General features: G+C 49.0%; 8 protein-coding genes across 8 annotated transcripts; 4 read left to right on the forward strand and 4 right to left on the reverse strand.

Moving 5' to 3' along the window:
* Window positions 1-1,255: 1,255 nt before the first annotated feature.
* On the forward strand, window positions 1,256-5,975 carry nte1 (lysophospholipase; the record flags this gene model as incomplete). The annotated part of the gene is made up of 2 exons (XM_035495975.1): window positions 1,256-1,635; window positions 1,742-5,975. The coding sequence occupies 2 exons, from the start codon at window positions 1,256-1,258 to the stop codon at window positions 5,973-5,975; spliced, it is 4,614 nt and encodes a 1,537-aa protein (XP_035351868.1).
* A 1,050-nt stretch (window positions 5,976-7,025) lies between these two features.
* Window positions 7,026-8,080, forward strand: AtWU_00861 (DUF3431 domain-containing protein; the record flags this gene model as incomplete). Its single annotated transcript, XM_035495976.1, has 4 exons — window positions 7,026-7,155; window positions 7,216-7,315; window positions 7,382-7,948; window positions 8,011-8,080. The coding sequence occupies 4 exons, from the start codon at window positions 7,026-7,028 to the stop codon at window positions 8,078-8,080; spliced, it is 867 nt and encodes a 288-aa protein (XP_035351869.1).
* A 963-nt stretch (window positions 8,081-9,043) lies between these two features.
* AtWU_00862 (FAD-binding oxidoreductase) lies at window positions 9,044-10,701 on the forward strand (the record flags this gene model as incomplete). Its single annotated transcript, XM_035495977.1, has 2 exons — window positions 9,044-9,635; window positions 9,695-10,701. 2 exons carry the CDS (start codon window positions 9,044-9,046, stop codon window positions 10,699-10,701), a joined length of 1,599 nt encoding a protein of 532 aa, XP_035351870.1.
* Window positions 10,702-11,982: 1,281 nt separating this feature from the next.
* AtWU_00863 (uncharacterized protein) lies at window positions 11,983-12,604 on the reverse strand (the record flags this gene model as incomplete). The annotated part of the gene is made up of 3 exons (XM_035495978.1): window positions 11,983-12,241; window positions 12,295-12,398; window positions 12,461-12,604. The coding sequence occupies 3 exons, from the start codon at window positions 12,602-12,604 to the stop codon at window positions 11,983-11,985; spliced, it is 507 nt and encodes a 168-aa protein (XP_035351871.1).
* A 6,554-nt stretch (window positions 12,605-19,158) lies between these two features.
* Window positions 19,159-23,035, forward strand: AtWU_00864 (uncharacterized protein; the record flags this gene model as incomplete). Its single annotated transcript, XM_035495979.1, has 14 exons — window positions 19,159-19,957; window positions 20,016-20,068; window positions 20,139-20,635; window positions 20,694-20,749; window positions 20,811-20,989; window positions 21,047-21,222; window positions 21,278-21,304; window positions 21,367-21,730; window positions 21,846-21,930; window positions 21,988-22,046; window positions 22,105-22,321; window positions 22,387-22,504; window positions 22,560-22,651; window positions 22,722-23,035. 14 exons carry the CDS (start codon window positions 19,159-19,161, stop codon window positions 23,033-23,035), a joined length of 3,036 nt encoding a protein of 1,011 aa, XP_035351872.1.
* A 382-nt stretch (window positions 23,036-23,417) lies between these two features.
* Window positions 23,418-25,107, reverse strand: AtWU_00865 (MFS transporter; the record flags this gene model as incomplete). Its single annotated transcript, XM_035495980.1, has 7 exons — window positions 23,418-23,556; window positions 23,640-23,868; window positions 23,926-24,066; window positions 24,127-24,389; window positions 24,449-24,771; window positions 24,832-24,846; window positions 24,910-25,107. The coding sequence occupies 7 exons, from the start codon at window positions 25,105-25,107 to the stop codon at window positions 23,418-23,420; spliced, it is 1,308 nt and encodes a 435-aa protein (XP_035351873.1).
* Window positions 25,108-25,900: 793 nt separating this feature from the next.
* Window positions 25,901-26,419, reverse strand: AtWU_00866 (uncharacterized protein; the record flags this gene model as incomplete). Its single annotated transcript, XM_035495981.1, has 1 exon — window positions 25,901-26,419. The coding sequence occupies one exon, from the start codon at window positions 26,417-26,419 to the stop codon at window positions 25,901-25,903; it is 519 nt and encodes a 172-aa protein (XP_035351874.1).
* Window positions 26,420-26,718: 299 nt separating this feature from the next.
* AtWU_00867 (uncharacterized protein) lies at window positions 26,719-27,291 on the reverse strand (the record flags this gene model as incomplete). Its single annotated transcript, XM_035495982.1, has 1 exon — window positions 26,719-27,291. One exon carries the CDS (start codon window positions 27,289-27,291, stop codon window positions 26,719-26,721), a length of 573 nt encoding a protein of 190 aa, XP_035351875.1.
* Window positions 27,292-27,993: the final 702 nt, after the last annotated feature.

Below are 27,993 nucleotides of genomic sequence, written 5' to 3' on the forward strand. Positions count from 1 at the left end.
CGGGTGGCCCGCCCAATAACTTACAGTAAGTGGACTCGTTCCTGGGGGCGGTGAGCAGCCGTTCATCAATCTACACTAATTTCATGTTGAATTGTTTCTGTTCATTTCATTAATCCGTTCCCCAAGAAGAAAATTTGTTGATTCAACCTTCACTCAATTGGCGATTTTGTAATTGTATGTATCCAACATAAAGACCACACCGCATATCATAAGAGTTCTGATAACTGTACCCCGTCATGGTGAAGAAGCTACTATATATAGATAAACAAGCGGGTCTCTGGGACGATAGCAATGACTCTAGCGCAAAGACATCCTCGGTGACAGCATTTATATCGTGATAAAGGGATGGAAAGGAGAACTACTTAAATAGATAATCAAATAAGGGGATTTTTCATGATGGTCAATATGACGATGGCGATAGCACAATTACTTTTCCTTTGTAACTACTAGATGTAAACAATACTATTCGGTTAGTGCTATGCTCTAGCTTCAGATATATATTTCTCGCAGTAGTACTAGCCAGCACCGTGCTACCAGGGAATTCATATAGTATTTCTTCAGACGAAGCTCTACCATAATAGCGATATTCAAGACCTAAGGCCATAAAGAATCAAGCACTCATACTTCAGTTTTTCTTTCGATCTTACTGGGGATTGAGTCTGCAGAAGACTGCATTTGACATCTGTAGGAACGTTCAATACTTAATTCCCCGTTGAACAATGATAGAAGTTGGAACATTGCCACTATGTATAAGCTTGCCGATCATTGTGAATGAGATTTTGCTTAATGGCATGCACCTCAAGGAAAAATAAAATAAAATGATAATAATTTTATCTATATCTAAACTTTCCAAACCCTGCAGGAAGAGCGGGCCCAAAAGCAAGTACGTCACTCTAGTATCCAGTTAAGTAGTTACCGCCCGGGTTGTTTTCTGCCCGGGTCTCCGCACCCAAAGAAGCCCGCCTTTTGGAGCTGCTGCGTCTCGACAACCAGCCACAAGCATCCCTGGGTGCACGTTCTCCCCTGCGTGGATGATGCTGGCTACGAGCCTGCCTACTGTTTGCCCACCATCCCGTTGCATCCAGCCGTGACGCCTGAGTGTGGGCGTGGATGTGACTGAAACGAGTGCAAAAAGAGAGAGAAGAAGAAGAAGAAGAAGGACGAGAGTTGTTCCAAGTTGGGGTGCGGTGCTGCCTTGATTTCTTGGAATCCAACTAGTAGGCGTGTCTTAGCGTCTGGTCTCCATCGAGCTCTCATGGAAGCCCAGGGAATCATGGCCACCGGTGACGGAATTATCGCTGCACTACCCTCGCTTGAATCTTCAAGCCTGGACCCTCTCCATGTGTTGCCTGCATCCTCGTCGACCGCCGCACGATCCCTCGCAACCTCAATCCCCGCCTTAACCGCCAGCTTCTCCGTCGTGTCCGGCTTCTCTTCGCATCTCCCTCCCCCGCCAATAACCCCTCCAGCACCTTCAACCATGGTGGGGTGGATCGGCTGGATCTTTTCCTTCGTTTTCCAGGTCATTCCAAGTGTCTTATACTGGATTGTTACCTTTACGACCATCACGTTGCCCACATGGCTGTTTACGCTCTTTTCTATGAGCCTGACCTTCACCATGAACTTTACGACCTTGTGAGTGACGCACTCTCAATCCCCTGCTGTATTATATTGCCATTGGCAATCGCAGTTGAATTCTCTAGTGTCAATATATGCTGACAATGACGGTTTCTATCGATAGACTCTTGATCGCGCTGGCCGTGGTCTCGACCATCAGTTGGTTTATCCGCTATCGTTTCCTGAACATGTACAGTCGTCTGCCTCCAGAACCCCAACGCAAGGAACCCCAGCTCGATCTCTTCCCCGACGTACCGGACAGCGACACGAAACCGGGCTTGGCAAACTATCTGGATGAGTTTTTGAGCGCCATTAAAGTCTTCGGCTACCTCGAGCGGCCTGTATTCCACGAATTGACCCGCACCATGCAGACAAGGAAGCTGATTGCCGGCGAAACGCTCCTGCTGGAGGAAGAAAAAGGGTTCTGTTTGGTTGTTGACGGCTTGGTCCAAATCTTCGTCAAGTCCATGCGGGACAGGAAGTCGTGTACAGACGAAGAGCTGAACCGCATGGCAGGTGAATCTTCCGACGAAGACGATCATCGACCGGATGGAAGGCAGGGATATCAGCTGCTTACCGAAGTGAAGAATGGAGCTTCGATGTCCTCGCTGTTTTCCATCTTGTCGCTGTTTACCGAGGATGTCCAATTACGATATGCGGATAGCTCAGCTTCCAGCGCTTCTAGTATAGGTCCTGGTCTTGCCATTGGTCCCGACTCATTTCCGGCGAGCCCTCGGGAAATGGACGACTCTCCCCATGTTTATCAAGGGGATCGTCTCGACCCGGCCTCTCACAGGAACAGCACGGCCGAAGACCTACCGGCTGTGCCACCGTTAAATTTGGGCGAAAGCCAAGTTCCACCTGCCCAATCTGCTCGCTCTGGAAGCAGAAAGTACTCGGGCAAAACGCGTAGGAAGTCAGTGCATCCAGATATTGTTGCACGAGCGATGGTAGATACAACAATCGCGATCATCCCCGCAAGCGCATTCCGACGCTTGACCCGAGTATACCCGAAAGCGACTGCCCATATCGTCCAGGTTATCCTTACGCGCCTACAGAGAGTCACCTTTGCTACAGCGCACTCCTACCTGGGTCTAAATAATGAGGTTCTGGGAATAGAGAAGCAGATGACAAAATTCACAACCTACGATTTGCCAAATGAGCTGCGTGGGTCAGCTCTGGACCGTCTCAAGGACAAATTCATCAAAGAGCGTGATCGCCTAGGGCAGGAGGAAGTTACCAAAGGGATCGCGTTGCATAACCCGTATGGAGGTCGAAGACCCCGGTCGAGTAGCTTCCGAAGGAAGGAAGCCGCTCTTCAGGCAAAGATGGCCGCCTCTAAACGGCCAGTCTCCATGGTTGCTCAGGATAGTGCACTGAGTGATCGCGAAAACTCTGGTGTGAGTCCTGGAGATCTTCTATCTACCATTCAGCTTTCGCGCTTTGGTCCAAGATACGAGCATCTTGCCCCCCGGTTACTGAGTCCTCTTACGGAGAAAGAACACTCTCCCTTACGGTCCCCGTCTCCAATGATTCCAGGACGCGCATCTCCTTTTCACCGGAAAGAGTCTTTGGACGAAGATGCGCTCTTCCGTGAATCGATTCTGGAGTGCATTATGAAAGGTATCGGCTTGACCGGAAGCACCAATGACTTCTTGCGTAAGAGTAGTCACCCGTCAGGCGACGTTTCTCCGAAGCTCCTCTCGTATGATTCTCGCCGCCAGAAAGCCGTCTTTAGCAACAACGCGTTTGGGTTTATTGATCCCTACGAAGGTTCAGCGGATGGTGAGAGTGAATCCATGATGTCCATGTCGGTTACCAGTGCCGGTGGCACCTCGCCTATTGTCAACTTGAGGGAAGAGCTCCGAAACGACATTGAAATTGTCTACTTCCCTCAGGGTTCGGTTCTTGTTGAGCAAGGCGAGCGCCATCCGGGCTTGTACTACGTTGTTGATGGTTTCTTGGATGTTGGTATTCCCGTGGACGACAAGGAAGAAGACCTTGTGGGATCCTCTAGACCGGCACATGAGGAACTGTTCCCTACGCTCAGACGCACCAACACGAGTTCCTCTCGTGTGTCGGGATCGGCAGCCGCAGCAAACGATCCCAGGCGGAAGAAGCAGTCGCGGAAGTCACTCTACCTTATTAAGCCCGGTGGGATCCAAGGCTATGTGGGCGCTGTCGCATCTTACCGCTCGTATACCGATGTCGTTGCGAAGACAGACGTGTACGTAGGATTCCTTCCAAGGGCATCTTTGGAAAGGATAGCGGAGCGGTACCCTTTGGCCCTGTTGACTTTGGCAAAGCGGCTGACCAGTCTGCTCCCACGGTTACTTCTCCATATCGACTTCGCCCTGGAATGGGTGCAAGTAAGTGCTGGCCAGGTGATCTATCACCAGGGCGACGAGAGCGATGCAATCTATCTTGCTTTGAATGGGCGTTTGCGGTCTGTACATGAAGGCCCCAATGGCAAGCTGACCGTTGTCGGTGAGTATGGTCAGGGAGAAAGCGTGGGTGAACTGGAAGTGATGACCGAATCGACCCGTCCGGCGACTCTCCATGCCATCCGCGATACTGAACTCGCCAAATTTCCCCGGACTCTCTTCAACAGTCTCGCCCAGGAACATCCGGGAATCACCATTCAGGTCTCCAAACTCATTGCACAACGGATGCGGGATCTTGTTGAGACTCCGGTAGCCGAGAAAGGAAGTGAACCTGGTGCTTCTGGCACAGTGAAGACAGCCAAGTCGACTCTCAATCTTCGTACTGTTGGCATCCTTCCTGTAACAGCAGGAGTTCCCGTCGTTGAGTTTGGCAACAGGCTGCTACAGGCACTTCACCAGATTGGGGTGACCAACGGTGCCACGTCTCTCAATCAAGCGGCTATTCTGAACCATTTAGGCAGACATGCCTTCAGTAAAATGGGTAAACTGAAGTTATCACAGTACCTGGCGGATCTGGAGGAGAAGTACGGTATGGTCCTCTACATCGCGGATACGACTGTGAACTCTCCGTGGACGCAAACGTGTATTACACAGGCCGACTGCATCTTGCTGGTTGGCCTTGCGGAGTCGACGCCTAGTATCGGTGAATACGAGAGGTTTCTGCTTGGGATGAAGACGACCGCTCGGAAAGAATTAGTTCTTCTGCACGGGGAACGCTACTGCCCCCCGGGACTGACCCGCCAGTGGCTGAAGAATCGTGTTTGGATCAATGGAGGCCATCATCATGTGCAGATGGCCTTCCGACTGACGGCAGAGCCATCTCATCCCCAGACCAAACGCTTCGGGACAGTCTTAAAGCAGAGAGTTCAGGTCATTCAGGCTGAAATCCAGAAGTACACCTCACGCCGTATCCGCCAGTCGCCCCTATACTCCGCACAGACACCATTCAAGGGTGACTTCCATCGCTTGGCGCGTCGGCTCTGTGGCCGGTCTGTGGGGCTTGTGCTTGGTGGTGGAGGTGCCAGAGGTATTGCCCAAGTTGGTGTAATCAAGGCTCTAGAAGAAGCAGGCATTCCCATCGATATCATTGGCGGCACTTCAATTGGTTCTTTCATCGGAGCCCTGTATGCACGGGATGCTGACGTTGTGCCCATGTATGGCCGCGCAAAGAAGTTTGCTGGCCGCATGGGAAGCATTTGGCGCTTCGCTCTGGACCTGACATACCCTACCGTCTCCTATACCACCGGGCACGAGTTTAACCGTGGCATCTTCAAGACCTTTGGAGATAGTCAGATCGAAGATTTCTGGCTTGAGTTTTACTGCAACACCACGAATATTAGCCGGTCGCGTGCCGAATATCACTCTTCTGGCTACACGTGGCGCTACGTACGTGCGTCCATGTCACTAGCCGGCTTGATCCCGCCCATCTGCGACGAAGGTAGCATGCTCCTTGATGGCGGCTACATTGACAATCTTACGGTCGACCATATGAAAGGGCTGGGTGCGGATGTGATCTTTGCGGTGGACGTGGGCTCGATTGACGACAACACCCCGCAAGGGTATGGCGACTCCCTGTCTGGGTTTTGGGCCGTGGTGAACCGCTGGAATCCGTTCAGCTCGTGTCCTAACCCGCCTACGTTGTCTGAAATCCAGGCGCGTCTGGCGTATGTGTCCTCGATTGAGAACCTCGAACGTGCCAAAAACACTCCTGGGTGTCTGTACATGCGGCCGCCCATTGATCCATACGGGACCCTGGACTTTGCGAAGTTTGACGAGATCTACCAGCTGGGATATGCGTATGGCAAGAATTACTTGGAGAAGCTGAAGCGAGAGGGGTCACTTCCGATTCCCGAAGAGACCGAGGAGAAGAAGAAGCTTCAGCGGACTCTGGCGCCCCGTCGCGCCAGTATCTAGTGTTCCTGTCCCTCATTGGATGCTATATTTGACTGCGACCGAGCCAGCCGGGTGGAATAGTTCTGTTTTTCCATGTATCACTCTTTTTCTCCCGGATTTTCAGCGGTGATCTTCTGCTTTATACCCGAGACCATCCCCCTCTTTGCTGTGCATTGTCGCTAGTCCAATCTCGAAAGACCCGACTGTTGTAGATAGATACATATAGACAGACGTGTAACCGAGAGAATTCATTTATTTCCCGCGCTCGTCCCCATCGACCATGTAAATAGTTGGCCCCAGCACTGGGGAGTGGTTCCCGTCCCCAGTTTTCTGGTCGGAATGATTCGCGGCCCCCAGGGGGTCTAGACCCTCGCCATACGCAAGGCTGGATCCCGGGACCCAGCGGAAAGAAACCCTTTTATTGCTTAGTCGACTTGTAGATTCTTTCTATCTTCTCGTCGGTCAACATTCTATTTCGCTGTCTTTCCAGTCGTGGAGCGGAGAAGAAAAGAAAGAAAAAGAGTTGTTAGGCGATCGCTCCACTTGATCTGCTGCTGAAGCTATCGGCTGAACTGCGGGTGAGTAGTAATTAATTAATTCTGTTTGTTTGTTTGTTGGCGAGTGGCTGTCAGTCAGCTTCCCATAATCCAATCCTTCCCCTCCTCCCTCGGCTGTTGTGACACGCGGCTTGGGTTCTCCTCCGAATCGGACCTCGCCAGCTTTCCTCCGACGATCATCAACATCAGCGTCAACATCATCATCATCGATCGTCATTATTCTTCCAACCTTTCATCCCAATTAATTCACCCGCTATCTGTCGGAGACTTATCTTGACAGAGCCGGGTGTTCTCTGCAATGCGCGTGCGGCCTCGCTGACCAGCAAAGCCACCATTCTCAAACCCCGATGCTGCAGGGTCTCCAAACTTTAATGCGAGAACCATCATGCAAGGCTGAGCCTATTCATCATCCCTCCCATTTACTCCCTCCCCAACGGCCTCGGGTGAGATCACTTCAAAGACACCAGCGTCTTCGAAGCCCGATTTATTCCCCCGTGAGTGGGATCTACACAGAATGGTCCAATCGCTGGGTCTGTCCATATGCTCCAGGCGCCTGTATACATGGTGCTTCACCGTGTTTTGCTTGGGGCTCCTGGCTCTACTGTACATCCGACTGCTGAAGGATGATCTCACCTTAGTTCTGAGTGCGTTTCCACCTCCCCAAGCTCGGAATTGAAATCAACAGGGTAGCTAACGCTATGCAGGTCGAGTCGAGAAACATCCGGCCAGGCGCAAACCGAACGCATTGGTTCTGGCCAAAACTAGCTCTGAGGATGTCGCCTGGGCCTACGCTCTCAAGCCCCAGTAAGTGTACTAGACTCAATTCCTCCCGGTCGGATTATCGTCACGGTATGCTCACTAGTTGGAAAGTTGGAAACCTTACATCTACACCTCCGACAAAGAGCCTGGATACCGTCCTATCCCGGCAAACAAGGCCCGCGAGGGCATGGCATACCTGACGCACATTATTGAACACTACGACTACCTTGCGGATGTTACGGCTTTCATGCATGCCTCCGCCACTCAGTGGCACAACGATGTTGGCGACATGGCTTCATCTTCCCTACTGCAAAAACTCAGCCTGGACGCCGTGAACAAGGCTGGGTATGCGAATCTCCGCTGTGAGCACCGCCCAGGATGTCCCGTGGCCGTGCGTCCCTTTGATCCAGCCATGGAGTCGAATCATAACGTGGTGTATCGCAACTTCACCTCTATCTACATGGACATGTTCTCCGTGCCGCGGGACCAGGTCCCTACCGAGATCGGTGGGGTCTGTTGTGGTCAATTTGTACTGACAAGGGACCGGATCCGGGAACGGCCACGAGATGACTATGTGCGAATACGCGACTGGGCTTTGGCGACCGATATGGATAACTTTGCGGCGGGGTCGGTCTTTGAGATGCTCTGGCATATCATCTTCCTTGAGCAGCCTGTTTCGTATGTGCCGCGAAATCTATCTGGTGCAAAATGGAAAAGAAGATGCTGACTCGATATATCAGATGCCCCGATGTCCAACAGTGTTATTGTGAGCTTTACGCGATGTGCCCAGAAATCGATGCTGGCTCTTGAGTCACGACATCTTTGGCACTTTGTTGGGCCAAATTCCTGCATAAGCTGAATCAGGTCTTATGGCTCCTTCTGGTGCGACCGTAAATACTAGGCTGACAGCGTAAGTATGCGTGTGAGCCTGTTGCGGCTGATTCATCACTGGCCAGTGTGGTATCACTACACAGCCGCGCAGGATTCAGATGTCGGGCCTAACTGGTGTCCTGACCGCTCCATACAGCCTCCCGCCCCTGCAATATGTCAGCGTGCCTGCCTCGTCTTGCAAGTCTTCTTATTTGCAACGTATTGGCAAACTGATAGATAGACGGTGGACAGAGGCATTGTCCTCTCACGTAGTTTCTCCGTGTTTCGTGTGCGAGCCGAGACTGCCGGCTGCTCATTATCGGTCACCCTTCTGCCCGACTTCCGGCCTCGTATCAATAAAACCTTGTGCTTATGTGGTGACTAAGGGCTAGCAAAGGAACATTGGCTGATTTTGGAACGGTGATCATTGCAGTCAACAAAGCACCCTTAACGAAGGCGATGCAGGATAGACAGGGATGCGGTTATGTCTCAGATGAAGCCTGACGGGCGATATTCTTATCCGTCGATTAAATGAGATTTTGGAGAGTAGAGGGGGAGATGTGACTCTGGTTGGTGATAAGGAGATGCATGCGGAGGAAGGAATGTATGTGGAGTTACAGCCGCGGAAGGCGTATTGGGGAGAGATCTGAGAATGACTTCTATATCTGTCGGCGCCTCTGAGACCCATCAGATCCCCCGGAATGAGCGTACCCCTTGATAAAATGGCATCTTTCCCATTTCTTTTCCCGCCGATCCGAACCGCGAATTGACTTAGTGCACACCGCTACCCCTTACATTTCCTCGATTTTTCCCCAAGAAAACCGGCCAAGGACATTGCACCAGTCCTTGGTATGCCCCTTGGTCCTGTTTACCACGGTATCACCCACCTTTACGATTCACGTCATGGCTCCTCCAGTCATATTCACGGCAGCAGTCTTGTTGACGCTGCCCAACCAACTCGCAGCCCTACACCAGAACCCTGGGAACATCTCCACCCCCGCAGCGGCCAGCAATGGCGCGCTGCCGAGAACCCTTGAATCCTGTCTAGGAGCCACTGGCGCCTCCGTTGTGTACGCCACGGATGCTGGGTACTCGAATCTCACGGTGGCAGACAACAGCAACTATCACCCTCATCCTCAAGCTGTTGTCATTCCAAATTCAACGGAACAAGTTGCTGCTACTGTTCGCTGCGTGGCAGCCGAGCAGGGTCGGGTCACTCTCACGACCCGTGGTGGTGGCCATGGCTATGCTGCGTACAGTCTTTCAGGACAAGTCGTCATTGACTCCAGCCAGATGACCGACATTGCCCTGGACGAGAGCACGCAGGAGGTAACCGTGCAAATGGGTCAGAAGCTTGGCCCGCTGGCCCTGGCCATGGGTCGCGCGGGATATGCCTTGCCTCATGGCACCTGTCCGGGGGTGGGAGTAGCTGGACACAGTTTGGGGGGTGGCTGGGGGTTTACCTCTCGCGAGTGGGGATGGCTAGTAGACCGAGGTAAGTTGAATGATTTGTTCGAGTCCTTTCACCAAGGTCCCAGCTAATTTCATGGCAAGTGGTCTCACTGGAGCTTGTGGACGTGACCGGCCGCATCCGAACGATCAGCCCTAGGGCAGCAAAGTCCAATACCACATCTACGGACGACGAGGATGATGACCTCTGGTGGGCGCTTCGCGGTGCTGGCTCCAACAATTTTGGAATTGTGACGTCGTTCACCTACCGCATGGAGCCCGCTCCAACGGCCATCGTCAACTACAACATTGGCTTCGCGACTCAGTCAGACTGCGTACAGGTCCTTCTAACCCTACAAGAGATCGGATCCCTACCGGCGACCTCCCCCGCCGGCTTTCCAACCTCCCTGGGTGGAGAACTCATCATAGATGGTGGCTACCAGGCCCCTAAGGCCTATTGCACCTTCACTGGCCAATACCTCGGCGATTCCGCCGCCTACAACAAAACTATCGACCGCCTCCTTTCCCCACTCGCACGTCAGTCCATTCAGCCCCTCACAACCACCAGCTCCTTTTACACAAACTGGGTCTCCGCTCTCACCAATCTCATGGGTGACCTCGACTCCCCGTCTGTTCCACAACCCTATTACGCCAAATCCCTCTTTGACGACGGTCACCCTAACTACATTAGCACCTCCATCGCGAATATATTTTCCGCCATTCAGCCTGCCGGGCCTGATGCCTTTATCTCCTTCGACCTGAACGGTCCAGGTGCCGTCACCACCCTTCCCCCGGATGACAATGTCGGGCCCATGGCCTTCAATCATCGAAACAATCTCTTCATGTCGCAAATCTATGCTTGGGATTTCCCGGGGTTCACAAATGCATCAGCACGGGAGACTGCAGTTGACAGGCTTTCCGACGTCGCGGATGCGGTGCGCCAGGCCGATCCTGAGGGTGGTTGGCAAGCATATCAGAATTATATCGATCCGTATTTGCAGGATTGGGCAGAGATGTATTATGGAGATGCCTTGGACCGGTTGAAGGAGATCAAGAAGAAGTGGGACCCTTTGGGTATTTTGGATTTTCCACAGGGATTGGGACGTGCATGATGGGTGTATGCATATGTACGATCAGCTGAATATGCAGGTGTATGCGGTATTGTACGCGTAGATGGAACCCCTTGTTTGAAACGAGAGAAGAAAGATGACGACTTGGATAGACTTTTGAAGCAATGAATAGATAGACTATGAATAGACATGACGGACTCTTTTTGCAATATTGCGTGTTTTGATGAGGCGCTGGTACACCCTACTACTCTGATATAAGCACAGCTGCAGATAGACAGAACAATAAATCCAGAGTCATGTATAGTAAGTTACTATTATACTACTCCGTACTTTTTCAACATCACTTCTTAAGGACCCTCGAGAAGTTAGTATTTTATTGCTCTCAGTTCAGCCATATACTTATGTATGTATTGTTTGGTTACTGGTAGCTGAGGCAAGGTGCTGCTTCATGATATATATATATATATATATATATATATATATATGTGTGTGTGTGTGTGTGTGTGTGTGTGTGTGTGTGTGTGTGTGTTTCTATTGGTTCTATTTACTATGCAGTCGAAAACGAAGTGATGATTCAGGGTGAACTTCATATACTACTACTTACTGTGTTGGAAGTACCAGGTTGGAGTTAGTAGTAGTGTGTGTCCGTCATGAATAAATAATATACTCCCTACTAACGCTGTACGTACGAGTTGCTGGTTGTAGTCTCAATGATCTTATGACATTGTTTTAAGGTAAGACCACATTGTTTGATATCTCTTCATTTTAGAAACAGACTGTATGTTATTATCGTACTATTATTATACATTGGATGGATGGCTTTGACGCAGCATAGCGCGAGGTAAATACAGTAGAAAAGAGTGAAAGCAGGTGTGAAAGAATGACAAGACAAGATTATGGTGGTAATTAGTAAAGATAGTATTAGTAACAGTAACGATCCTAGTCACAACCCCGGTCCATCTATGCACACCCACATCCACATCCACACCCACCACCTACTCCGTGTTCTTCAGGTCGTTTCAAGCATGTTCAAGTCGTACGGACATTAACGAAGGGACATTAGTATGCAGGGATATCAAAAGTATAAACATCATCAGTATTAATGGTAGATGTTCAATCAAAGCCAAAGTCAACTGTGGTATCATGGTCGTATAAAAGAGAGACAAGAAAGGGGTATCGAATCCTCATCTCGCAGGAGACGGACGACTTCTCTTTCCTGTGCAGGACGTAGATGCAGACTCATGGATGCTGCGCAAGAGAGGACGTTGGCATGTGTAGTCGCCGTCACACGACGAGATGGCATTATCAGGTAGAGTCTGAAGTCTAGGCTGTGGCCAGAGGCGCGTCAGCAGGACCGCCGTGGGCGCCACCAGTGTTCTTCTCCCGGACTGGGGTGCTCTCGCGCCGGTAGGCCCAGAGCGCACCGACTTCGAGGAACATGGCGAAGAAGGTGAAGATGAAGGTCAGGAAGATGAAGGCTTCGTTGGCCTTCTTCTTAGAGCAGGACAGGCCGGGGGGAGAGTTGAAGGCGCAGTTGTGCCAGTTGTAGTCTTGTGCGGCAAAGATGAAGGCTGTGAGCCAGCTGTGGTTATGGTCAGTAACAGCACATAGCATGCATGGTTGGATGGCACATACAGGTACGAGAAGATGACATCGATAATCAGAACAAACTTGCTTAGGGCATTGGGCATGAACGGCGAGATGAAGGCGGGCAGGAAGAAGACAACAGACATGGTCGACTAATCCATGGTTAGTATGATAAGGTTCGACTTGTTTACATCAAGGGTAGGAGCATGCTTACAATGACTTCCCAGTAGATAGTGTGCTGGCCGCGAGGTCCCTTGTGGATGAAGTATGAAGTGATACCCATCACGATGACTGCACTGGCCCACTGCATGAACCGGGTGGCCAGCTGTAGTGGACGGGCCACGGTACTGGAGAACATGGCTGCGGTTGACTGGACTGAAAGTGTATAGAGATGGTAATAAAGTGAATTAGGAGGGCAACTGGTAGTTTATTGGGCGAGGCGCAAAGAGAAGCTCAGTTCCACTGACAGACTGGTTGGTCCGGCTCTGATGAATGGATGATGAAGAGGGGAAGAGAATGCCCAGGAGTGGGAGACCAGGACAAGGTTCTTTATATGTCGCCTGGCCGGCTTGAATGGATAGAGCGGAAGGGTGCATGGTGGACCGAATCAACGGGGCGTATCTTTTACGTCAGAGGATGTTGTATTATTTTTTTTTTCTGGAGCTTGAGCCGAAAGTTTTTCTGGCCCTGTGCAGTGGCCTGTTCAGGGAAGCTGAACGACGCCAACGGAAGGAGAGCCAGCTTTGGCGGGTTCTTTTGCGCTTTCCCCCAGATGCGTCATAATTTCCTCTGCATGAAGTAAGTCAGTTCCGAGGCGGACCAGTCGTTGCGCCGGGAAGGTAGTAGGGGTTGTGTGATTGCACTGACCAGATTGCCGTAGTTGTGCAGGAAGACCACATCAACAGAGGTATACTACTAAGGTAGGGGCCAGCATCATACTGTTCCTAGGACAAGAGGGGTGCCCGACCGAGTTGGAACGCGATGGCCATCACAGCAGCAGCAACAACAAGCGCAACAACGCAGCTGGGTCTGCATCACAGCCGGGGTGGGGATCAGGTCCGGCATGGCTAGTGTGAGGATCTGCGTGGACCATGGACTGATGGATGGAGCCAGATGGACAGAGCCGGAACGGACCAGGCAAGGGAGACGAGATGTTGTTGGTCAACTCATGATAATTTTTTTTCTAGGTTGCGTGACTGAAAGGTGATTGATTGATTGAAGAAATGAGGGCGTGAAGCCACTCAAGTTCCATCGTCATGGCTTGGCGTCACGGGGGATCGCCCGGTCTGGATCTTGGCCGGATTTCCTTCGGTCTTTTTTTTCTTTCCTCTCTAATCTCTATACTCAATACTCCCTTGTGGCTTCATTTCTACCGTTTTCCATCATTCTTCCTATATTATTCATTCCATTCTATCAATCATTCCATCAACAGAATCATCTAGTTTTCTTCTTACTGAATAACCCAATACAAGAATGTATGATTTCACCGTGACTCAGCCCTTTACTCAGCGAACGGTCATCAAGCAGCTTCCACCAGTTTCGGCACAGACCAATGGCGACCACGCCACCTCCCATCGTGCAACCCGCCGGGTTCCAGCGGGATCAATAATCAGTCAATGCACACCCACACCTTCCCTCTTTCTCTCCTCCTCTTCTCGAGAAGCTTCGAGCTACAGCAAGACTAAATCTTCCGCCGTGCTTTGTACTTCTGCAGATCCTCGCATCCCGGAACGGTCGGCAGAATGAGATCATCCCTCCTCCTCGGTTTCCAGCAGTCACCTGCTCCTCCCTTTCCGTGGTTATCCATCCCTCCCTCTCTTCCATTCCTTTCGACGACATGGCTTGTACAGAGTAGGCTTCGTGACTCAACAATGGACCTGTGATGCCGGACCCACAAGGCTGAATGAGAGCAGGAATTGGATGGCCATGAATATTGGGTCGACACCTTCCCGTCTCTTCCGGCTAATCCACACTTTGGTATCCCGCTTTACACTCTCAACCACCACCACCACAGCTGTTGTTACCTGCAGGTTTGTCTCTTGCAGCAGGGATGCCCGTCTGGTTGTTTGTATGACATTCCGTCTGTAATGCAGGTAGGCATGTACACCGCATCCAAATTATGCATGTGTGTTCCCCTCTTTCCCCTCTCTCATTCTCTCCCTCTAAACTATACCTTACAGAGTAGCTATCGTAGCTATCTCTCACCTCCCTGCAGACAAGAGCTACCTAACCCTCCCAAAGTCTCGTACCTCTCAACCCGAACTCAATAACCGAAACCTACTTTCCTTCCCCCTCCCCTCCCCTCCCCCCCAAAAAAAACCAAAGAAACACATGACACCTACTTGCCAACCTAAACTCAACCTATAATCTACCACTGCCAACAATCACTTACAAGTGGCTGGCCAGGTTTCCCTTGCATTTTACTCCATCGTGATCAATCTCGCAGATCCGGGGATCCCAACCCTCCCATCCCCAATAATCATGCTCGGACTATTTCCAGCCACGGGGACAGCTATTGAACCTTTATCTGTTTAGACTTCATCCCCGCCATGGTTTTTGACTCATATTCTCGTTCTTGTTACTCGAGCCTGTTCAAGTTCTTACCCAAAGCTAAAAAGTATACTTGTGTATATGCATAGATCCGGTACGCGTTGATTTCGCGTGTTTTGAATCTGCCTATCTAGGCAAGGGGGGTCTGCTTCTCATTTTTGAGACCGCACTACCAGTCAGTTGGGCATGAAATTAGTAAAGAATATTTACTTTGTAAAGTGTGTCGAAAGTACGGTCTCTACGGAACAGGCAGGATACTGATTAACTTCTGACAAAACTGACAAGGGTGCAGAGCTGATCATGATGATCCCTAACATGATTGGTGTTTGGATGTCTTGTCCCGCTAAGTACTACTGTGTAGAGCGCTCGATACGGGGCGCTGCCGCTACTCATTGGTGGTCATGGGTACAAGCGAGAACTAGCACTCCTCCCATTCCACCGTATACTTAATGTCAAAAATGAGTACGAGAGTACTTTGGAATAACTTCTTCGACTTCATAAAAACCATAAGCAGTGTAGTTGAATACATCAGTTATATAAAGGACAAGTTGAACAACTCACTGGCACCGAGACTTACATAACCCGTTGCTTACAGAGGATTGAAGCATATTCAAGCTACTGTATCATCGAGTCTCTACTGAATGCTGTTTGTTTACATACCAGGCTTAGTTAATCAGGGAGTGTGCATGTGAGTAAGATCTTAGAAGGTTCCTTTATTCAATCTATACAAAGAGTTCACCTGGCCGACAAAGGAAAAAGGACCTTAATTAATGTCGGATAGTGCTAGAAAATGGGACAGAGTGGAGTATCATGAACAGCCTGAGTGCATTAAGAACTGATGAGAGTTTCATCGGCCTGTTTAACGCTGGATTATATAGTAACATTGAAGGTTGAATCATAAAATGTCAAGATGTATATGTGAGTTGTTGCAAGGAAACCAGATCAAACTCAGGACTGATAATGACTAGGACTATAGAACCCGACAGTTAGCATAAGAAGTCAAAGGCCGACCAGATTGTTCCAACTTTTGGATGATGAATCTGTTCCCCGCCTTTGTGATATTAACCTCGATATAGGGTGTGGGTCCGGAAATGGTAGTATCCCACGGTCCATATTATTTGATGCATAGTTAAAGATTGACGGGAGTTCGGTGTATGTGGGCCTCTGGCAATTGATGTTACTATACTCTACAAAGGTTATGAATATTTTGTGCTGATCTTGAGATATATCAGAGTATCTTTATGCCGTTAATGTGAGGTTGAAGAACTTCCTTTCTAATCCAACCCGACATCTGAGCTCCCAATTGATCTGCGTCCTGTTTCGCCCAAGTGACCGATTTTACCTCGATGAGAGATTAAGAAGGACGCTCATTGCCGTCGACGAGATATCCGTCCGTTCGAGCCTCATTCTTCGCAGCTAGCTTCATAGTTGGCTAAGAAATGATACCCTGTGCAGCATCCAGCCACAACATTTATATAGCCAAAGCCGGTTGCAAGGGCGTTCAGAAATGCCATGAGGGCAGGTATTCACTATTTGCCCGTCTTTGGCATGTGGGAATATGAGTCGCCGAAGTTTCTTAGGAACTGGGCGACGGGTACCGTTGGCTCTTCTGTCTGTTCTAAAGCGTCCGGTTTATATAGGATAACAGACTTGCCATCGTCCGAATCATCGGGAGTTGTTGTTGTTGAAGACACCGGAGTGAAATTTGAAAATGTTATTATTGAAGTAGGAGTCGGTGATATTCGCTGTTGTGCATATAATAACGTGCTTCCCGACTGTCTTCTGCCAAATAATGGGCTCAGTAGACAAAGGGAAAGAAATATACTATATATGAACATTGGATATCCTGGGAAGACAACATGTTACCTTGATTTCGAAGTCATCGCGTACAATAGGCACCCTTATATATCAGGGGCGTCAGTGTTGGACGTAGAATAAGGGAATAGCTGCAGCCTCCGTGAAAGTAAATTCTGCGTCACTGGCGCATGATTAACTGACTATATTCCCTTATGATTGGTAATTTGATAATACGATCTTGCAATGGGGCAACCGCACATGGATGGCTGTAACGATTATTGGATTGAGCCTAGCGGTGAATATTTTCCCATATGGCCACATACATGGAGTATACACCTCCCACGAACCCTCCGAGTTGGAAAAGCAAAAAAATACCCTACCACCCAATATATATACTTGGTAATAAATGAACGGGTGTCGCCAAGAAAAAGCACTTCTTGTTCTATTGTCGGTATATGACAGCATAAACTCTAAAGTAGTTGGAATTAAGAGCTATAAAATTAACTACTAGCCAGCAATGTCTGTTCATAGATGATGGGAACGAAAAGCCACTATTTATCTGCTATTGAAACAACGGCCACAATATTTATAGTCGAAGAAATTGATGTAGGAAGGAGTGTGACTGTGACTTGTAGACAGAACAGATGTTGTCAAGCTACCTTTGAGTGCAATCATCAGCAGGCACTTAGCTTAAAATAGCAGACTACATATCGATGGAAAGACAACGAAAAGCTATCTTTAGATATATCTTATCAAATCCTAGGTTCTTGGCCTCGAACTAACTTACAGCGCTATTTGTTATTGATGGTGATGATCTACCTATATTTTTTGATGGAGACACATGGTAAATAGTGCTAATCTCTCTTCCATTTTATATATTACAACGTCGAACCTGTGGCGTACCATGTTTATTCATGGCCTACCCACTTATGTGATGTCAAATAATTACTAAGATCTGCATGTAATCACTTCAAGAGAGTCAGTTATTTTATATAATGTTGTCTTGCTATATACTCTTTGCTTACTGGGTTTTATTATAACTCTAACACCAAATTGTAGGTTAAGAGCACCCGAGGATCTATCTTGAAAGTCGGGTCATCCTACATGGAAAGAACACAGGTGAGGGGCTTGTTCGTTCGTAGACTCATTTTCAGAAGTAGTTATTTATTGCTTTGGGAGTGCTTTCGAAAGAAGTGTTGTAAATTTTTGCTCAGGAGAAAATGGAATATTAGACTTGAATGGTGGAATGGATTATACTGGACAACTGATCAAAATCATCATTGTCAACCACTCATGGCCTGAGCAGTCACGTGAATATGGGCTTGGTGATTTGGCCTCTAAGAAACGACAACCGTTTCTGGAGAGAGCACATTTCTTACGTGAGGCTGTGTGAACTTGGCCAGCGAAACTAAGTACCATCCCCGCAACTTTGTATGGTAGCGAGACACATTAGTGTGGTATAGTGTAGGCCGAGCCACGAAAATTAGTTCACTTTCCCTATTTTACTAGACAAGTTGTAATCTCTTTCCCTCGGCCATGCCGTGCATGACTTGGTATAACTTATCACTAATGGTTAGTTGCTGATAATGGTCACGACCATCGTGGGGTATGATTGTGAAAGCACACGATTGGGATATGGAACAAGGCTGTGCCAGAAGAGAACCAATATCTGTCGAGACTAATCCGTACTGAGTAGGACGGCAGCTGACTCGTAGTATTTCCGGACTGAGTAAAGTGCTTGAACGGTTAGTGGCTCTTAAGGTTGCACCGGGCCGTCGCGGCTTTGCCCTATTGTCTAAGCGTCCAACCCCGACTGGCTAAATCGACAGTCCTGGTTATTATCTCATATTCAGACTCGCCAACAGTAAGTACAAAGGGAGAGTGTGTCCTGAAGGATTGACGGGTTACCAGCGCACATCTGGGAGATCGAGGGGCGACATCCTATAGTCCAGTGTTTCTATACCGGCATTGACAGCAGCGTGTTTAACGGCGGGTTGGAACGGAAGTGACAATGGACAGCGAACTAACACCAGCTTTAAGAAGCCATCCAGGAAAGCGGCGACATTTTAAGAAGAAGCCCCTAATGGGCAGCCCTGGCTCCCGCAACTAAAACATGCAACAAACTGAGCCTCCGGTGGTCTACAATGTAACAATCATGTTGAGGTCAGCAACGGTAATTTGGCTACAACTGAATGCATGAGGATCCTACATACCCAGGTATCCGAGTTATCCGTTGGCAGCAATGGGATCAAGTTGGAGGACTATTCTTATCCCAAATGCACTTCCAGTTCATCCCGAGGTGGGCAATTAAAGCGACCGAACCCCTGCAACTCTCGTGGTGACTAGTGTTGCGTGCTTGTGGCTAGGAATGTTTGGCGCCGAGGCTAGCAGAGACGGCTCTTTCCCACGCAGTGTTTCTCCACCACATGAAACGCTCATAGGCGCTGTACAAAGCCCCGCATGCTCAGCCTCCTTTTCTTATAATGATCACGAGTCCCCAGACACACTGATATTCTCGACAACTACTTTCCGCAGAGTGGACATCAGGTGTGCAACAACAGCGTCATGGCTGATACCACGGATCAACACGGTACTACTCCCACCAGGAGCGCGGAAGCGACCCCATCTTCTATAAACAGAGATCAGCCTCTTCCTTCGGTCGAGTTTACCTTCTCCTGCAGCCCATCGTCCCCCGAATGCCTGACCCCGAATTCGTCCGTCGACGGCTTCAACTCAGCTATCCTAGAAGGTCGCCGATCCTCTATGACGCCAACCACGCGGCTGCTCTTTGAAGACCTCCATCTGAGCGATAGCATCTCTCCTGCAGCCCAACAGTCACCAATCAATCAATCAAGCATAGTTCATAACGATTCTGGCTTAACACCTACGCGCAGCGCCCATCGTACAACCTACCGGGATCTGCACAATTCTACCCCTAGCCCTATAGGTCCCTCTTATATACGACCAAGCCAACAACGGTCACCTACACCAACCTCGCCCTCGGGAGATGTCAGCTCTCATTTCCGGAATCTAAATCTGGGAGACGCAGATAGTTATGTTTCTGATTCCGACAGGAGCTCTACACTCGACAGTGAGGGGGATGCAGCGGAAGAAGATGATGAGGATGCCTACAACATTCGTCATGAGTCTCTTCCTCAGGAGCCTATCTATGATATTCGACTTCAGAATGCGCTGCGAGATGTCAGGGGTGAACTAATGAGTCTTACACAAATAATGAGCGGTAACGCCCTCGCCCACGATAATACTAGTGACTTGTCCAAGCTTTATGAGAAGACACGTGAAGCAAGTCGATTCGCTTACCCAGCGACACGCACGGTAGGCTTCATCGGCGACTCGGGTGTTGGTAAATATCGAAAAGATAGCTGATACACGTACGTTGAGAGGCTAATTCGTACGAACAGGGAAGAGCAGTTTGATTAATTCACTTCTAGATCAAGAGGGCTTGGCTCGGTCGGTGAGTTTGAAACAGATCATTATAATATACCTATGAGAAACTAACACCCGATGTTCTACCCTTCTCATAGAGCGGAGACGGTGCTGCCTGCACCACTGTCGTTACCGAATTCCGGAGTGTAAATGATACCTATCCAGAAAACTATACCGTTGTTGCAGATTTCATGGACAATGACGAGATCCGTGAGCTCCTCGAGGAGCTTTTATCGAGCATTCGGAAATACTACACCGAAGCCTTTCGTGAAGTGAGAACGTCGGAAGAGCAGGAGAATATCAAAGTTGCGGCCAAAAGAGCCTGGGACACCTTGAAATCCCTCTTTCCTCATGAGCGGGACCTGGACATTGACTTCCTTGCCCAGGAAGGAGATGAGGCCGTCGCTACAATTATGAGCACCTTGCTGGAGTGGGCCATGGCGGGCTTAGATACCCGACCAGGAGGGCGTGATAACCTACAGTATACGGTTGTGTCTCACCATGCGGATCAATGCATGAAGCATCTTGATAGACTGATGGCCAACGATGATGACGGTGATGATCCTGCTCTGTGGCCGTTTGTGAAGTTGGTCAGGTATATATCAGAAGTGATGATAAGCAAATGCTGCGTTATGTGGCTAATCTATATATAGGGTCTATTTGCGCTCGCCCGTTCTACGCACGGGTTTAGTTTTGGCCGACCTCCCAGGTATCTTACCGAGGTATTATAATGGTGTCATGCAGAATTAAGCTAAGAGCTCAATGTTCAGGATTTCGCGACTTAAACTACGCTCGGGTGCGAGCGACGGAAAGGTACCTACGCCACAGCTGCGACGAGGTGTTTATTGTGAGTAATATTATGCGATGTACAACCGATCAGTCAATAAGGGACATCATCCGTCGATGTGCGCGGGATCAACCTATCCGCATTGTGTGTACTCGCTCCGAGGTAAGTGCTTTTCGGATTCATTATCTAGGTGACATGAAAGTGACGACTGAAATCCAGGACGTCAATTCCGAAGAGACGGCACGTACCGCTCCTGCAGCAGATGCTGTACGTATCCGGAATATGAACAACCAAATCCGGCAGCTCGATCGCAGGATCGTGCAGACAGGTACTCGCAGACGAAAAGCGCACGGAAGTAAGATGCAGAGTCTCGCTGCAGAGGAAAGTAACCTCAGGTAAGTGGCACCGATGCACGATACTCCAAATTTTCGTATATCTCATTCATTACAGGGATCAGAAAGAAACTCTTGAGCTTCAGTAAGAAACCCTTCCGTTGGCTATTTTAAGTTGAGATACTAGTCTAATCTGAAACTTGCCAGGTTGATGAACTTCCTCGTCATTCGAAGAAATACATCTGTGACCAACTCTTTGTTGCATGCCTTGGGGGGAATGGCTCGCATATTCTGCGTGAGCAATAAGCTCTACTCTGACCATCGAGAGGACGATCCACGACAGGCCAATGGGTATTTGGCACTCAGTGGTATCCAAGAACTTCGACGGTACTGCCAATCAGTGCCGGCAGATGCGCAGTTCCGAGCCACGGTGTCTTATCTCCAACATGAAGTACCGGCGCTGCTGGGTTCTATCACGCAATGGGCCTTAGCAGGGACTAGCACCATGACTATGGCCCGGGCAGAAGTCTTGCGACGGGTCTTGACTGAAGCCGAAAGCAGTCTGAAAGGGGTACGGTAATTGTCCTAATATCCAAATGCACTTTGCCCTGTCTAGGTGCAGGCTCCCAAACTGCATCTACTATCTGCTGTTTAGTTATAAATGCCATGACTGCTAATTCGCGTAGAGCACAACTCGTGATGGCTCGCAGGTACACTCATTACAGAGTAGCCTCAGGAGGAAATTTTCCGATGCCATTACACAACAAATTCGTAGGCACCGACCTACAACCCAGTCATGAAGACCTAAGTAAATAACGCTTCATACAGGCCGAAGTCGACGTGATTGGAGGGACGATGCAGTCGAGGCGAGCTTGGAATGGGCAAATGTAAGTGGGACCCACGGTATCCCAAGAACATTCGTACCTAACTTTGGCTACCTGCAAGTGGCACCACATGACATATGCAGCGTTCTGTCGCAACTACGGAACGTATGAAACGGCAAAACAACCGCGTCGATGCTGGAACGAAGAGATTCTCGGTTCGGGAATTGACCAGCTATCTCTGGCGTGGGATTCCGTGCTCAACTGGCTTGAAGAAGAGGGTAAGAAGCTCGAAGACGAAATCTCCAGGATTTTTCAAGGGGTACATGATTCTATAGACGGTACGCCATTCCCCAAGCGTCCTCAAGGGTTAAAGGACTGGTGTCATTGACTATTGACTTGTCAGAGCAACGGGAGCTGGCCCCGGAAACTCTAGGAAACTTGCTTCTGAACCTCCGAATGAGACGGACGTGTATACTGGACGCTCTTCAATGCTCCATAGAACGTCTAATTGATGACACTGAGTATTGTGCACGAAATCGTATGCTACTATGAGAGGTGAACTAATTTGATTTGCAGAAATATCATGGATGACACAGTGGGTGGACACGCGAGCTCATATATTGCGGGTGTTATGCGTCCAGTCTATAACCTTTGCATGGAACAACGTGGTATGCTATCTCTCTCATCTTCCAGTCAAACACATTTTCTTTTGGCGCTAATGCAAAATGGCTCGCATAGGAACGGGAAGTGATTCGCGTCGGAAGCAAACCATGAATCGTCATCTCAGCTCACGTAGTCTGTTCCAAGACTTCGCCGACAATATTACTCTTGACTATGAAGAAATGATCGACGAAGCATTTGAACAGTTAAATCAGAGGCTCAGCGAGGAGGTTGCTCATATTACCCGAGATTTACATGCTACGGTCACTGTGGAGGGAGAAATCTCTGAAGCCGGAGAGAATCCCGAATGTACAGAAGGAGTTAAGCGAAGGGTGGAAACATGCCAAAGGGCCTTGGCAAATGCTCAGGCGACCGTGCAAGGGCTGAGCTGAGAGAGTGACACGAAGGGGTTCATACGCATCCCATCGGCTAGTAGTGACAGGAGGAATAAATTGTTGTTATATACTACGCTTATATAGAACACATATATATATGATTTGAAAATAGTTAGGTTTGGTCTTTTATTCTGAACTGGAATTTTTATATAACTATTTATATTGGAATTGCGGCTGAGTTGAATATACTTATGAACTTGAAGAGTTTATTGTTTAGTAGTCCTGCACAGGCGCAGTACAATATCTTGTAACAAAGTGTATAAGGTTCTAAGACAGATATGTCCGCACGTAACTGTATAAAATATAATAGTAAATATACCTCTTCGTTCTACAGGTCTACCTTCATTTTTCATTTTAGCCACGAAGTTATACCACCGCCTCAAGCAGCATAAGCATGATGCTTCCTCCGAGGGAGCAGCACCCATATAGCGATTAATGCAATCAATAATGCGAGGACGAATGGCTGCAGGCTTTGGACACCGCGGGCCCCGGATATGGCACCTGCGACAAAGGGCAGTCTATTGCCGGAGCGGAAGATTAGCAAGGGAGGTCAAGCAGCAATAGGTCGTGGACCATTGTAAAGTAAGGGAGGTAGACGTACATTGCTCCGCCCCCGCCAGCCAACGCCGACGCAAGTCCGATTCCAGGGGTATGTAGGTGCTTAGGGAGCAGCTTAGCCGCCACAACAATGGCTGCGGGAAAGAGAGGGCCAGTGAAGAAGCCGAGCAGTGAGACAGCCACTGCGGACACGATGAACTGGGGTACTAGCCAGAAGATAAGCTCTAGGGCGATTGAAATGGCTAGATAAATGCTGATAGCAATTCGCTCTCCTTGATTGCAGTCAGTATTTATGTAGTAAGGCCTTGATAGGGGAAGGGGAAACATGCCTAGCCAGTCGTTGACAAAACCGAGAACAAGACGGCCCACGGTGACACCAGCCCAAAAGCCGGTTGGAATCAGACCCGATTCGTAGGGCTCGCCATGACGGACTTGGACCATGAAGTCCACGACCCAGCCACCCACCGACACTTATCAGATTCATTCATCAGTTTGGTCATTCGATTTAACGATCTGGTAGATTGGCGCACCTTCAACTCCCATGTACACAAATAGCCAGACGGCTATCAGCCAGGTAATAGGACTCTTCATAGCCTCTGTAGTTCTGCTTCCACCGCCACTATCCGAGCCTCTGTGATTCTTGGCTCTGTAGCTTGCCGCATTTTCTCCCCAGAATAGAGTAGAGCTCACCATTAGGTCTAGAATGGATGCGCCAAGTAGTGTGTAGTAGAAGTAGTTCCAGCGAAGACCCGACTTGATCATCTGAGTCCCAACCAGTGGACTTATGGTTGCCCTGCAGTGGTCCTTAGTATTGCTAATTGATGGTCAGAGGTCTTGTCTATAGCCACATACCCAAGACCATAAAATGCTTGTAGGACCCCCATCATAGCATTCGCGTTGGCCATATCAGCGATCCAGGAATTCCATGCCGCGTCGATGAGACCATTGCCCAAGCCAACAATTACGTAGACAGCTAGCATTGCTGGCCAGGGTGGATGAATGGCCATAATCGCATATGGACTGATATGGCATAGGGGACCGATAATTGCTATACCCCGCTGTCCAAGCGTCATGTGAATCTTGTTGACGATGAGCGTGGCTATCGTATATCCGGCAAATGGGGTCACGAAAATAAGAGAGACCACGGTGGTAGACAGGTTGTAGTCTTCGCGAAGCTACTTGACTTTCAGCTACTTTCTGATCAAGGAATTAAACCTAGCCGATCAAACTCATACATATGGCACGAGTGCCTAACATGAGTGATTAGTTTGTCATTTCTTGCTGATGCGGGGGTTCACTGTAGGAGAGCTCACTCCGTAAACACCATCATTTGCTCCCACAACCGTGAAACTGATGAATGTAGCCAAAAGGCGCCATCTATTGATGGGAGGATCATTCCACTTTTGCTTCTGTTGTACGATTGCATCTTCGGTGCTCGGCCCGAATGGTTGGACTGGGTTCTGTGACTCCTGTTGTCCCTGCGAAACTAGCTCAATTGTGGTTGTTGACATGTTGTACTTTTAGAGAGGAGAAAGAATAATGCAGTGAAGGAAAATGAAATGAAGATTAGTAACGTTGCTTTGTGGTTGATAAGTACCTGCCACATGTGATCACGGACGCTTCCCCCGCCTTATGAGCTAAAAACTGCCTTTGACTGGCGGTTGTTATGGGGCAGACCCACCAGGGAAAAAGCATTGGAGAGTCGCAGAGGCCAGCCAAGTGTCTGTGCTGCATCTCGCCCTTGGTTGGACATTTGACATGTTGATTTCCTGCCTATCGTAACGATGATCCTATCCAAATGGAGCAACTCGGAATATACTCCATCAGACAGGCGGTCTGGGGACACTTTGCATGGCCCTTCCTGAATAGGATTAAATCATCACAGGCAGTTATGATGCTTAATGGAAGATGGGAAATCAAACTAGGTTTATGAGATTGGAATATTATATTCCGATAGTCGGTAGTCAATAGTCGGGCTATATTGGTCAGATTCAAGCTTCCTGTGTCCCCACTGCACGGATGGCATTTGTTTCACAACCACATGCTCGAACTTATCTGACTTCATGAGAACGGTTGCACAAAGTTGGAAACTGTGATGGACTTATGTCGGTATACTGTTGAATATTGATATTCCATCGTCAGTAGATCTAAGTAGTTGTACTGCGATGGAAACTTTGTTGGACTTTGGCATGGTACGAAATCATCCCGAGCGCTGGTAGTTTCAACTCTTCTCATGTCCAATATGAATCAATATATATTTCACAGATATTCATGACATTATAATGGTTATCCAGATAATATGGTCTATATGTTCAACAGCCTCTTCACTTCGTCATCTTCCAAAAGTGCAGCATGGTCCCTTCTCAATCTGGCCGGATCATTGGTCTCAAACCAAAATGCCCACGTACTCTGCGTATTGATGTCAAGATTGTTCCGGCTGGACTTCAATCCCACATGCTGCAGCTGAGGCGGTGCCAGAGCATATCGAATCAACTGGCTCTGATCAGCGTATTCCTCTATCATGGAATCCGTCTGACCATGTACTCTGGCAGCCAGAAATTCGATAAGACCATCCACACTCTCCCTCGGAAACACCAAGCCCTGAGTGCAACATCCAAACTCGTTCATCTCAACAACCCCTTGAAGCGGCATTAAATTGTATTTCCCGGCCATGTATACGAGCGCGGTGAAGGCTGGAACGCACACCATAGAGATAACCACGATGCTCAGGGTGTCAAGGTGAAGTCGCTCAAAGCGAGTGCGCCGAAGCATAATTAAGGATGAGAATGTAGATAGCATGAGAAGGCCGAATATCAGGGGCATGTTGCTGTACGCCATGTCGGAGTCGCTCCACCCCAACGAGGTTTCTGTGTAGAAAAGGCGGAGGTATAACCATGGATTTTCTGGTTGTTGGTTCCGTTGGGGAATGTCGGATAGTGCCTTCAAAGTTTTCGTAAACCACCCTGTGGCAAGGATGATGTCGTCTTCGAAAATAATCGTGTAGGGAGCATTTGCTTCTTGGCAGGTTCGGAGGGCGTAAATATAGTCGCTGCACATTGTTAGCTGGCTTGGTCCTGGAAGCAGATGGATTTTAACCAAGGTTTAGAAGCATATTCATAAACTCACAAGACCCCCTTCTCATAAAAGTTCTTATCCCTCTCCAGATCCTGCAAGTGCTGCAATTGCTCTTCCGACACATTATAAGTATCCGCTGAATCCACGAGCCTGCCCACCCATTTCTGATCCCAACTAGGATGCACTCTCGGGTCTGTATCGGCAAACAGGATACTGAGGTACAATGCTTGCCGCTCTCTTTCATCCAATCCCTCCAACATCGAGCCAACAGATGCTTCGAAATAATGGTCCGAGTCTCGTCGAACGGTGACCATGGCAATACAAGCAGTAGGTGTGCCTCCACTCTTCACGTAGTCTGGTGGATCGATGGCCGAGTTGTGCTGCGAGATAAAATGCCAGGCTTCACGCTCACGATGGAGGCTGTAATCCAGTTCGTAGACATGGCGATCTTGGAAGAAGGCAGAGTGTGGATCACGCCAGAGGCTGATTCGGCAATAGTAGAATATTAGGAGCCAGACGAACAGGCTAAGGATGAAGATTTTCGATGCGCGCAGCTGGAGATAATAGGGGGGATGTGTGAGAATTTGCTGGGCGGCTTTCTTCAGAGAGCTTGGAAGCATTGTCTCGTGGTGATTGTAGGAGGAGGGGAGACGGGGAGCGAAGCTCGGAACAAGGCTATAACATTAGAACGGTGGCAGCTGCATTTGCTAGGATTAAATGGATTTCTAAGTTCAAAGTAGGCAGACAGCGCAGGTAGCAGCATTTAGTAGCAAACAATCTCCTCTTGGCAATTAGCGTAGTCATGTATGAATGATGCGCCCTAAGGCACTGTTACGGCCAAAAGGCTGAGAAGGCTATCGGTACCCACACCACTATAGTTCACCTACGGACTCAGGTATACAGGGGCAGGAAGGGTCTACATCCCTGCAACTAGTAACTAATCACAGAGTCTTATCAACTCAGCACATAAGCGCCTAGCACGCAGCTCCACCGTCTGTTCGTCGATTTGATTGACCCACCACCCACGGAAAGTCCGCGTCTCGAGGACAAAGTGAGACATACAGAGCTAGTTGTGCATTAGTGTGTCAAGTCATTGACCGAACCATAGTTGGTAGAGGCCGGCGCATGTACCGCGCGACTTGGCATTAGTAAAACCGATGATTTGAATGACGCATCGTTCGAGAGCTAGGCGTTGGTGGTTATAAGCAATTTGATAGCAATGAACTGGCGGCACGAACCGAAATTGAGCCGACCCAAATAGTGTAGGATCGAATGATCCTCTATAGATCCGTGGTTTCTGACCAGTCCCCCCAACAGTATTT

The sequence above is a fragment of the Aspergillus tubingensis genome (assembly GCF_013340325.1).
Source record: "Aspergillus tubingensis WU-2223L DNA, scaffold_2, whole genome shotgun sequence".
Lineage (NCBI taxonomy): Eukaryota > Fungi > Ascomycota > Eurotiomycetes > Eurotiales > Aspergillaceae > Aspergillus > Aspergillus tubingensis.